General features: G+C 43.9%; 1 protein-coding gene across 7 annotated transcripts in view; it reads right to left on the minus strand.

The window, feature by feature from the left end:
- The window catches only part of FARS2 (phenylalanyl-tRNA synthetase 2, mitochondrial), a 397991-nt gene that overhangs the window by 263511 nt on the left and 121798 nt on the right, over window positions 1–12682 (minus strand). For 6 of the 7 annotated variants that reach the window (XM_007173908.2, XM_057554782.1, XM_057554783.1 and 3 more), the window contains one exon: window positions 3195–3326. The exons of the other annotated variant lie outside the window; for it this stretch is intronic. In XM_007173908.2, coding sequence (XP_007173970.2) covers window positions 3195–3326 — 132 coding nt within the window. The remainder of the gene's footprint in view (window positions 1–3194; window positions 3327–12682) is intronic. 7 annotated transcript variants of the gene reach the window in all.

A 12682-nucleotide genomic window follows, 5' to 3' on the forward strand; every position in this document is an offset into this window, starting at 1 on the left:
GAGTAACGAATAACTACACAACAGAGTTTTGTTTGCTTTTGTTTCATTTGGTTCCAGCTCTTCATTTTATGTTAGGCAGAATCATTTATTTGAAAGGAATTTCTAGCCACTTCAAAATCATGCAATTTACTGTTCAGGTAGCAGAACACAGTAGTTGACTACTGTCGGAAAGATGTGGGCAAGCGGCACTGCCAGCCATTCGAGCCCGATCACCTTCCCGAGGCTCTGTAAGATGGGGTTAATAACAGCCTCCAGCCAGAGCCCTGCTGTCCAGGTTAAATGAAAGAAGCCTCTAGGGCGTTTAGTGAGAGGCTGGCACAGAGTCAGGGCTCCACGGACGTCTGCTGGTATCACTGCCTCTTCGGTGGTCGGTTGTCGTTTCAGCATTTAGCTGAACCTCTGAAGGACCATGAAGATGGAGAATTGTAACCATCAATTTTAGCATTTCTTGGAAGTTCTATTTTCAAAGGCAGGGGAGGGGAGGAGAGGGGAGGGGAAAAAATACAGGAGGAAAGACAGCAAGAACGGCAAACTGAACAGAGGCATAAAGTGCCCGGAGCCAGGCTTCCGCCACACCGTCGGAACTCAGAAAACAGAAAGTTAGCTGCACTTGCAAACGTTGTCTGTGGTTAGTGACTGCCACGCACACAGTCTAAGCATTTTAACTACAGACGTCAAAACACATTCGAGTCTGAGAACGCGGAGCAGGACTCTGTCGTAATAACTTCAAGTCCAAACAGCAAAGCCCACACAGAACTTCTTTTATAAAATCATTTCTTCTTCCTTTTCTTTAGTCTCTCTCTCTCTTGCAAGGTATTTAATTTAAATTTTATGTGTACCATTTCCCAACAAATGAAAGCACATCCCTCCACCACGGTGAATCTCTCAGACACATTTGCACCTTAGGTGTCTTCTTTTTTTTTCACTTTGCCATTTCCGCCAAGCATCACCTGACATGGCTGATCTAATTGTAGAACAGCAGTCTCATTAATGTGCAATAATGACTTGGAAACCTGTTTCAGAGACTGTATTCAGCCAATTACTGTGTGAATAAACCTCATAAAAACCCATCAAGGATATTGGAAACATACAAGGAAGCACAATTCCAAGTGACAACTCATATGTGACTCACTCTCCCCCCGATTTGCTTTCTGAGTTCTGGCCCCTGACACCATGTGCTCCTGGGGGGAAACCTAGGATTCCTGCAAACCTTTTGTCTAAAAAACAAAGCAAAACAAACAAAAACACCACAGAAGTATTTGAAGTTAGTTCCTACTCAAGAAGAGATTAAAGCTTACATATTTGCTCCCAGTATTTGTGTTTTCTATTAAAATACATATACATCTCTTTTATTTTCCTGTTTCCTACCACTCTCAATTTTCTTTCTCCCTCTAAAATCATTCACTCAATCCAGAATCATGGATACTAAAATGACCAGGATCAAAGAGGTAATCTAGTTCCAACTGGCTAGAAATTGTTTCTATGACGAGCAGGACAGGCTCTGTTTAAATATTTTCAACTAAGGGGGCTCTCTGTTAATAAATGGCTCTCACCATTTGAAAAAAACGTTTAATAACAACAGAGATTAATTTTTACTGAAAAAATTTTACTACGTGCCAGACCCTGTGCTAAGCACGTCACGTGCGTCACCTCCACTAACCCTCATAAAGAAACTTTGAAGGCGGTATCGCTGTGCTCATTTAACTATGAGAGAACCGAGACTGGCCAGGTTAAGCAACCTGCCTGAAGACACACAGCTGTCAACTGACAGAACACATGCTGCTTCAGACACGCAAGCCCAGGCCTCCCAACTTTTACTCACAGGCCCTCGTTTGCGACCTCTCTGCTCCCTCTTCTCCAGGACAGACCTTCAAATATTGGAAAGCCATCCGAGGAGCGTGTGGTGCTGTGCTGGGCCAGCTCTCCCGCAAGCCTTGCTTGGCCGAGCGGAGAGGAATCTGTGAGCTGGCTGGTCCGGGCCCCTGTGGAAGAGGGGGCGGGGAGGCCAGGCCCCAGGTCTCCCAGCCCAGGCAGCACCAGCTCCTGCGTTCACGGCCGCCCCATCTCCCGTCTCACTCCAGGTGCACTCTCTAACCCCACGACCTTACCCATGGTCCATCCGCAGCTCTGGGTCACCAGGAGGGACCGCTCCCCTCCGGTCTATGGTGGGAGGCCCGTGACCAGCCCTGAGCCAGAGCCACCACCCTCCCCGACCACAGAGCGCGTGTCCTTCTCCAGGAGGGAGGGGCGGGGGCAGCGGGGAACCGTCGCATCGGGTCCCCTCTGCCTGCTGCTCAGGCAGGGACCCCTCCCCACACGCCCAGTCTCAGCCAGCTTCCCATGGAGGATTCACACTCTGAACAAGTATTTTTAAATTTAAATTCAGATAGTGACTTAAAAAAAAAACCTCACAGCTCTGAAATTAAGTTTAGAGATAATCTTTTTTTTTTTTTTGGCTGTGCTGCACGGCTTGTGGGATCCTAGTTCCTGGACCAGGGATCGAACCCGGGCCCTCGGCAGTGACAGCATGGAGTCCTAACTGCTGGACCGCGAGGGAATCCCTAGAAATAATCATTATTATTAAGCAATGGTCCTGCAGAGGAGAGCTGGAAAGATCCTTCTCCAGTTCTTACAGAACGGGGAGAATGTCATCAGAGCCCCCATTTTCCTCCCTCCCCCCCCCCCCGTCAGGGAGCACTGCCAACGCTGAGGGGGGCAAACCACCAAACATCACAGGCCTAAGTATTTTTATATTGTGTTTTTAGCATATTTATGAAATACCTGCTGAATTTGGTTCCAAATGCAGTAGGAACAAAAAAAGGGATTATAGTTGGCTTTGTTCTTAAATAGTTTGGAAGACAAACCACTCTCCTGGGACACACATCAAAGGCCTGTGGGCAATTACAAGGCAGCCGATCAACAAATACGAAATCACGAAGTACAAACCAGCGCCGGGCGCTGAAAAGGAAGAGCTCCAAAACCAAGAAGCCTTTGCAAAATTAGACGTGAGAGATGAAGTTCTTCCAGAGTAAAGTGCCAGAGAAAAGTCTGGAGGGCAATACAAGGAGAGAAAGACGGAGGCTAGTCCTACAGGAGTATGTAAACGTGGATGCAAATGAGCCTGTAAATGAAGTTAACTGGGAAGGGAGTGCTCTCTAGGAGAGCCTGTAAATAAACGTTGGATTCTCTTCTACCTGAATTTACCAGTTGCTGTTCCATCACCCCACAGCCAAGAATTTCTAGCCATTCCCCGTGGAAGCTGATCTCCATCTCGAAGGAAGGATGAGTAAACGGAAAGTAGCAGTCCACCCATCTGATGTCCAGCCCTGCAAAGACACCAAAGCAAAACAGACACGGAGCATTAAAAGGCAGCCTTGCCATTCCTGTGATCAAAGCCGCCCTTCGGCTAACGACACCAATTCCTACATTCTGACTAAAATAAATAGCAAACAAATTAATTTGCAACACTTTCAGGGGAGGCAATAAATCTTAAAACTTGTGAAAAACTGGGCATGTCTTTTACAATATGAAAAACACTTTGTGTAGCTCCAGGACCCTCTAAAACCAAATCAATCACCTGCCAAATCCCTGCAACCACCGGGCAGAGGAAAAAATTAGGTCAAGATAATGGGAAAGCAGGTAATTCTGCTAGTTTCTATAAGTGAAAATGACATCTTCTCAGAGTTAAAGAAAAAATACTTTTACTGGTCTTCAAACTTACATATCAACAATATGACTAATTCAGGATAAACTAATCAACTTTCACTTCCATAAATAGATATATTAACTTTTATTAACTTTATAAGAGCTAATAAAAGGTTAAATAAAATAAGATCAGCTAAATTTGAGCAACACATTTTAAAAAGTCAAAACATTTTTTTCTACAGATGAATGATAAATATACTCACATCCAAGACAAACCAAAAAAGTACATGCTAAATGCCAGGATGAATTTCTCACTATGCAATCATAAACATGTCACTTACAAACAATAATATTATCATTTAACAAAGGAAAAGACTAATGAATTCAAAACAGGTAAAGCCTGCAAAGAGCAGAGGTCACTAAGAAGAGAAGGCAGAATAGGAGGTCACCTAGTAGCCAGATGCCCACTGTGAGGACACCCAGAAGAGCAGGCACTGAATAAAACCAGTAACAAAACTTGCTTCCGTTTATTGAGCACTTACTACGCCTCTACCATTCCCATTTCACAGATAGGCGGAAAAACTATTAGGAAGGTTGTGTGTCCTGCCCATAGGCACACGGCTAGCAGGTGACCAGGCCACACCCGGGGCCGCCCGACTCCAAACTCCTGCTCCTGAAAATTAAAACATAATCCCCTGCCCGTCGAGAAAGATATTTCAAGAATCAAAAGTCACATACGAACAGAGTTATAATACAAAGGAGCCCTTGCTATGCTCAAAATGATATAGGAGAAGCTAGGTTTTTCTTTCATTGTTCTGTTTTAGTTGCATTTATTTTTCTAGATACCTGCTGTCAATGGCAAGTGACAACTGATTTCTGTTTACAGTCGTAATACAATATTTCCCCCTTTTATTATACATGTGGTATAACAGACAAATATTAAACTCCACGTACATACAGTATACACAGTTGATAAGTGTTGACATATGTATACATCCATGAAACATCACCACAATCAATATCAGGAACACGTCCATTACCCCCCAAAGTTTCCTCATGCCCCTCTGTAACGCTCCCCACCTGCCCATCACCCCCGCCTCTTCTCCTCACCAGCCCCCCATCCCCAGGCAACCACTGACCTCCTCCCTGTCATGACAGACGAGCTGGCACTGCCTAGGACTTTATGAAAATGCAGTCACACAGAATGTATTCTTTTTCTGTCCGGGTTCTTTTACTCGGCGTGATTATTTTCAGATTCACCCATGTTGCTGTGCATGTCAACAGTCCATTCGTTGCCATTACTGAGGAAATTTCACCAACATTTTTTCTACCCGGGAAAAAAATGTAGATGTTGGGGCAGTGTCTGCAAGTCCCCCGACATTTCTGTACAGAAGCCCCTACGTGCAGACCAGTTGCCTACTTGCCACTGAATTCTGCGAAGAAGGGACCTGGACACCTGTGTGCTCATCCACCTTTGGGACCAATAATCCCCTACCAATACTGTATGAAAAAGCTCCAGAGACAGCCCCACTGGCAAACAGAAATGTGTAAAGTGTTGGGATGTATAACTGAGCACAGAGGGCGGGCAGACAAAACCATGTTATTCGTTCTTTTTGCAACTCCTGGCAGGTGAGCACAGATCACCTTCTGAGAACAATTTAGAAAAACAAATTCTTTATACATGGCTTTTTATACCTGGATCAAATTTTACCAAAAGCAAGACGAGTTTTCAGGGTTAACATGATGATTTCATATAATTCAACACCACTAAGTGCCTGGAACAAAGTTAGGTATGGTCTACACAAATTAATTTTCCTGTATTTCCTTATTCTATTCCTTTGGGTAAAGTTTATCTCTTTATACCTCACACCTAGAAAGCTTAGGTTCCCCCCAGTCAGACAGAAAGCAACTTGAAAACATTAGTAACGCTCAAAATAACCACAAGTAACTCTATCATCAGTGTTCATTAAGCCTGAACTCGACCTCTCCTGCGTGCACACCCGTCCGAGCTGTCGGTGCCAGCGGTGTCAAAGCACAAGGACTGAACTGAACAGCGTGTGACGGTCTCTGCCCTTCTCTAGGAGCCTTCTTTTATCAAAGGGCTTTGGCTTTACCACTTGTAAAACTACAAAACATTATAACTTTGGATAAGACCTTTTTTAATGTTGACTAAATTCTCAAGATAAAATGTCCGTATGTTGGTCGCATCAAACCTCGCTCTCTTTTGGTTGAAGGCCTCCATCACCACAGCCCTCGGTTTCCTTTTGCTCAACCATCCTACAGGTGTGTCTGTTTCAGTAGCAATGAAAGTAACGGCTCCACAGTGAAAAACGCACCCAGCAAAGCGTGACAAGGCAGGGAAGTCGGCCGAAGTCTCTCAGGACACATGAGATGATTAACATTACGCATCTGAGAGGCAGAACTCACTGACGGCAACAGCACAGAAACTAACCCAGAAAACACGGACTGGCAAAAGCTGTGTCCAGTGTGACTAGAAAGTTTCTGATCCTTTCACCTCCTCAGATCCTTTGCTCAGATCCTTTTTAAACCTGTGACCCTGCAAAGAATGCCGAATCCATAAACCATTCACTTCCTTTTTCTACTACCTTAAGGATTTCTTCAGTTCTTAAATTCGTCTTCCTTCACATAAACAGGAAAATGGCAAAATCTACAAAGTCCCATATTTGAGAAGCCTATGGCTATACTTCAAACATAAACAGTCATTATTTAAAAGTAAATTATAGGGCTTCCCTGGTGGTGCAGTGGATAAGAATCTGCCTGCCAATGCAGGGGACACAGGTTCGATCCCTGGTCTGGGAAGATCCCACATGCCGGGGAGCAACTAAGCCCGTGTGCCACAACTACTGAGCCTGTGAGCCACAACTACTGAAGCCCACGTGCCTAGAGCCTGTGTTCCACAACAAGAGAAGCCACCGCAATGAGAAGCCTGCGCACTGCAACGAAGAGTAGCCCCCACTCTCCACAGCTAGAGAAAGCCTGCGCGCAGCAATGAAGACCCAACACAACCAAAAATAAAAAATAAAAATAAAAAAAAGTAAATTATATTAGTTAATGTGTAATTTTTATCAAAATACCATATCCTTTTACATATTCTAACAATTTAAATTTTAGCTACTTTGACACATAACAGTAATTTTTTTCATAGCTGGTGGTAGAATCATTTATTAATTACTTTTATATTACCCCCAAATATACACTTTCTTCTTGTTTTCTCCCCTTAACCTCAAAATTATAGTAAGGATTATTATAGCAGATTGAAAAAACATCTTGACATGCAGCGTGTATCAAAGATGTGATATTGAATAACTACCTAAAAACTATGTTAAGTATGGCTTATTTCACACATCAAGTATCAGGAGTCTGTGAAAAAAATCCACTAAGAACTAGGCTTTTTGAATTATACATTAATAGAGGGAAATTTTTGGTAACATGTCCAAATCATATATATTCATTATGCATTAGACTATTCTCCTTATTGGTGATTAGTTTAAATTAAATTAAGTGTACATATATTATATACCTAATGGAAAATAATGCCAAAGTTCTTTCTTTCTTTTTTCTGTTTTATGTGTGTGTTTGTCTTTTTTTTTTTGGTTTGAATGTAATAATTTACTAAAACATATTTGCAAATGAAGTTCAGAGCTTTTTAAAAATTGTCTCAGAACCCTGTGAGATTATAGCAACTGTCAAAAATTATATATTAATTTTTAGGCTACAGCCAAGTAGAAGAATAAACCAAAAACCTGGATTCAAGTCTCATCCTGCCCTTTTTGCTGTGAAACCATGGGTAGGTTAATCAACCTCTCTGAGCCCAGCTGCCCCATCTCCAGGCTGTACAGCAACAGCTGCTCTGCACGGTGGTTGTGAGCAGAGGGCCTAGCAAGCCCCAGTCTTCCCAGAGGCAGAGATGCTCTCTGGAGATGCGGGCACCTGCTCTGCTTTCTCTCCTGGAGGAGGATGCTGAGGGCCCGAAGTCTAGGATCCTTCCCTCAGCTGGGACCCCAGGAATGACTGGTGAGCGTTCCTTCAGAATGGCGGTGTCACAGAGAACAGCCTGGTGGTTGCCAGTGGGGAGGGGGAGGGGGAGGGACGGAGTGGGAGGCTGCGGTCAGCAGGTGCAAACTGTTCCATGTGGGATGGGTAAACAACAAGGTCCTGCTGCACAGCACGGAGAACTATATTCAGTATCCTGGGATAAACCATGACGGAAAAGAATATGAAAAAGGAATACATACATGTATCACTGAATCCCTTTGCTGTACAGCAGACATTAACATAACATTGTAAATCAACTATACTTCAATTAAAAAAAAGCGTATAGTGATGTGAGCCTGAGTGGAAAAGGACTAGCAAGAACTTGAATTCGCTCAGCTCTGGCAGGACACTGCCAGCCCTACCTACCGCAGGGAACCAGGGGCACGGGCACAGGATGGCAGCACCACGTACCAGGCAAGGCCAATCAGGGCCGGATGCAGGGGGCAGGGCAGGGGCCCGGCCTCTTCCCACCAAGCCCTGTCGCCAACGCAGTACTGCGGTGCCTAACACTCGACACAGACGTTAAACAGATGCCATTCCAGGTCACCCAACCCGCGTTCATCACAGATCTCATCTAAACACACCCTGTAATTCATTTCCCTGACTTACTCACTCGTGAAGGGACTCTTTCTCTGCTTCCCATACCCCTTATATTTAAAGATGGGACTGTGCTATCAGAACCACCTCCCAGAGCTGTTGGAATCTAAATTTGAAAAGGCTGGTGGCCCAGACCAGAGCATATACCAGTGATTTTATATATGCTACCAAGGCTACCCTCCACTGAAGCAGAGACTTTTCCATATTGGCTATACAAATATGCAATTAATAACTGCTCTTGGGCATTAATTTTTCAATGCTGGTACCCGAGAAACAGCCGAATGTGGCAGAACTCTGATTCTCCTGCTTTCTACACCAGACACGGCAGGCACCCAAGGAAGGAAAGCGAAGGCGGGGAGAAAAGGGATGGAGGGTGCGCTCTGGCTAAAAAGAAATCCTTAAAAAACTAGGACCATCCCAGGTGAGCACAACCTAACTAGAGAAATTACCCGGCCCTCACGGTCAAAGGCACCTGACAATTCCATCTCTTCTGCTTCTGCTTGATTTAAATCAGACCCACAGCCCTTTAAACTGAATACGTACCAAGCAGCGGACAGGCAATGTTTCACAGTTCTCAGTATTGCTCTGTTCTCATAGCTTTCTTAAAAAAAATTTTTTTGAACACTAATATATTCACAGGGTTCAAAATCAAAACACTGTAAGAGGATACATTTCCCTGTATAAATAGGGCATCGGTGACATCACAAGAAAAAAACTGTAAGTATGCGAGGCAATTGATGTTAACTAAACTTATTGTGGTGATCGTTTTGCAATATATACATGTAGCCAATCATTATGTCATACACCTCAGACTAATACAGTGTTACAGTAAGGTCCCCTACATCCGAACCAGTTCTGTTCCCAGAGCATGTTCGTTCATTAAGTCCAATTTATTCCTAAGTCCAACAAAGTTACCCTAGGTACCCAACTAACACAATCGGCTGTATAGTACTGTACTGTAATAGGTTTATAATACTTTTCACACAAATAATACATAAAAAACAAACACAGAAAATAAAGAAAATATTTTTAATCTTACAGTACGGTACCTTGAAAAGTACAGTAGTACCAGCTACATCACTGCTGCTTTTACACTTGCTTCCAGACATCCTGGGCTTGAAATAAAGATACTGTACTACTGTACTCTATACAGTCCTGCGCAGTAAAGTACACAGAAGCACACCCAGTTGTAGAGGATGCACGCACGGGACCATGTACGCCCTAGCACACAGTGGAAGATGTGAGCTCTATTTCAGCCACCGTGACTCCTTCTGCTGAGACAGATGCAAAGTACTAGGGGAAAAATAAAAGGCCAGCAACTTCTCCCACCGTTGCTGACAGTGTAACTGGTCCCACTGTTATAAGTCTTCTGCTTGGTGGAAAGAGCAGTGAGATGAAGTGTCGTTTCAGACTCCCATACGCAGGAAACCTCTTGATTAGGGCTTGGATCTTAAAATGATACTAGCATTTCTCTACCTCGCAGTGGGGTTAGAAACGGAGCGCAGCACAATTCAGTGCTCCCTCATCCTAAATCTGGGTGTGGGGTCCGAGGCACTGGGGTAAGGGGCCACACTCTGGCGACACGGGGAGCAGAGGGGACAGCCTGAGGGGAACCCGGTCCAGGGGAGAGCCACAGCCACGCGCCCTCTGTCCTCAACCTTCCTCCCCGACCCATTGGCACAGGACGGCTCCAGACAAACCTGGCAGACAGAAGGTTCACCCTCCGCCTCCCGAGTCTGATCCCAGAGACGTGGGCGGGTCCACCATGCATGGCAAGAGCAATCCTAGGCCCGTAACCAGATCCAGCTCCAGCACCTGAGGCCGAGTGACCTCGAGCAAGTTCCTTAACCTCTCACTGCCTCAGCTTAGTTCAAAATAAGAATAATATTCATCTCGCAGAGTTTTGGTGACAATTCAGTAAGGAAAAGTGTGTAAAGAATCTAAATACTCAATGGGTGATTTTTGAAATGAATGCCACTGAAAATCAGACCATGATCTAAACTCTCTCAGGTTTTTATAAAAATATGAAGAAAAAGAAACATTTCTCAAGTGCACGCTAAGGTCATCGACGTCTGCTGTTTATTTACTCTGCTGCCATGCTAAATGCTCACATGCCTCCCTCAGCTTAACCTTTACACCCATGCCAGGCTGCCATAAACACTGCACAATAACCACCACTGTTCCCATCTCACAGATGGAGGAACTGTGACGGAGACAGCTTACATATCTAATCCAAGTTTACACAGAAAATGCCAAGATCAGAATTCAAAACCAGGTGTCAGACTGCAAAGCCCAATGCTGCCCTCCACTGGAGCAGACCATGAAAACTGCACTAACTCAGCTTCCAAGCAAAGCGCCCTCCAAGGCCAAGAAGGCACCACCGGCCTCCTTGTTCTCCTAACGCACAACGAGAGGTAGGAGAAAAGGGAGAAAACCAAAAAGCCATGGTCTATGTTCAACGATAAGAGAAATACCTCCATTGGCCAGAAACAGAACAGAAAAGCAAACAGGGAGAGGGGACAAATCACAGTGTTGCTGGGCTTGGGGTCCACAATCAGGAAGAGTTGCCAGGAGCTTGCCTCCTGCAGGGTAACGTGCTGCTGGCTTGGCACCTGAGCGAGGCTAAAAGCTTGCAGTCAGAAGCTGGGATGGAATAGACTCCATGCTGGTGAAAGAAGGGTGACAAAAATCCTCACCAAATACAGCCTGGGGCTGTAGCTCTGAAGAGCTGTAAGCTTGGAGAGCCAAGCCCTGGGCGCTGGACCTGCCATGTCCCTAAATCAGGGCTGGTGAGTACCTCTGACAGGTCCCTACAAAACCTTGTTCTGGATTTAAAGTCGGAAGAGCTCAGGGTAAACCCACACAGGGTAGAAATAAGCAAAGCGGGGAGGGCAGGAGGGAGGAAAGCAGAGAAAGGGAGAAAAACAAAAACAAAATCTTCCACTGAACATGACCTGCAGACCATAATTCCAACTACATGATTGCTAAGTAAGAGAGCCAACACAACCAACAACGAAACCTGAAGTCACTCCAGAGGAGATTAATTTTATAAAACAGCCTTTGAGTGTAAAATAAGTATATTTCAGTTACCCCAAGAGATCCATGAAAGCACAATTCACTGATTGTTCTTAAAAAAAAAAAAATCATACGGCAATCCTTTTGTAAACCAGACCTAAACAGTGTATCTTTAGGATTTTATCTATCTCCCGATCAAATTCTTCCTTGAAAAGGAAAACACCAGCCCCTAGTTTCAAAAAACTAAAAAAAAATAAAATAATTTTTTTAAAGACAGAATATATGGAACAATGCCACACTAGACCTTGGATATCAGGTAACCAAGGACACTGATCCCTGAAAGATGAGCCCTAACACTGCCCCGGGAGAGAAAAACACAGGAGGAGCCCAGAAGTCTTCCCAGGTTGAGGAAACAGTCTGTCCTGAGAGTTCACAGGTCAGGGTGAAAGAAGAGGGCTGTAGAGAGAGGTCTGAAGATCTGCAGAAGATTCAATACAAATGAAAATGTCAGTGCATGTGTGTTGAAGAAACTCCCCGAGGCCAGGGAACAGACCACACAAAAGGATTAGCAGGAATAATGCTGGGAGCTCACAAAGACCAGAAAGGTGCCAGTTCCCAAACAGCCTCGTGGAAAACCTCATAATTCATGGGTTATCAGTTACAGTACTAAGAAGGGTCTTAAGTTGGTTGTGGGAAAAAACTAATCCCAAACTAAAACCCTACACTGGCCCTGCCTAACAAGGCTTAAAAGGAGATGGGAAGGATCAAAGTGTTTCTGAGTAATCCCAGAACGAAGCTCAGAGAGATTATTAGGAATACAGAAATATACAATGCGTTACAAGGGAAAGTCAACAATATCGGGCATCCTATAGAAAGTTATCAGGCATGCAAAGAAGAAGAAAAAAAAAAAACACAGAGAAAAAGAAATAGCAATTCACCAAGAAATGACACAGATGACAGAATTAGTTGAAAAAGACACTAAAATATGCATGATAATGATATTTAGTATGCTCACAAAGCTAAAGGGAAGACTGAAAATGTTAGGCAGAGATAAAGAAGATTATAAAAAAGACACTAACTGAAACTAGAAAATGGGGTGAAAAGAACACTGGATGGAGTTAACAGCAGATTAGACATTGCAGGAAAAAAAAATGATTGGTGAATTTAAAGATATAGCAATGAAAACTATCCAAAATGAAACACAGAAGAAAAAAAAAATACTGAAAGAAAAGTGAACAGAGCACCGGTGAACTGTGGAAAAGTTTCAAGTGGCCAAATATACATGTAATTGGAGTCCCCAAGGGGAGGAAGTAACAGAGAAAGTATCTGAAGAAATAATTTACTGAAATTTCTCAAATGTGATGAAATA

Source organism: Balaenoptera acutorostrata, chromosome 10 (genome assembly GCF_949987535.1).
Source record: "Balaenoptera acutorostrata chromosome 10, mBalAcu1.1, whole genome shotgun sequence".
In the NCBI taxonomy this organism is placed as follows: Eukaryota; Metazoa; Chordata; class Mammalia; order Artiodactyla; family Balaenopteridae; genus Balaenoptera; species Balaenoptera acutorostrata.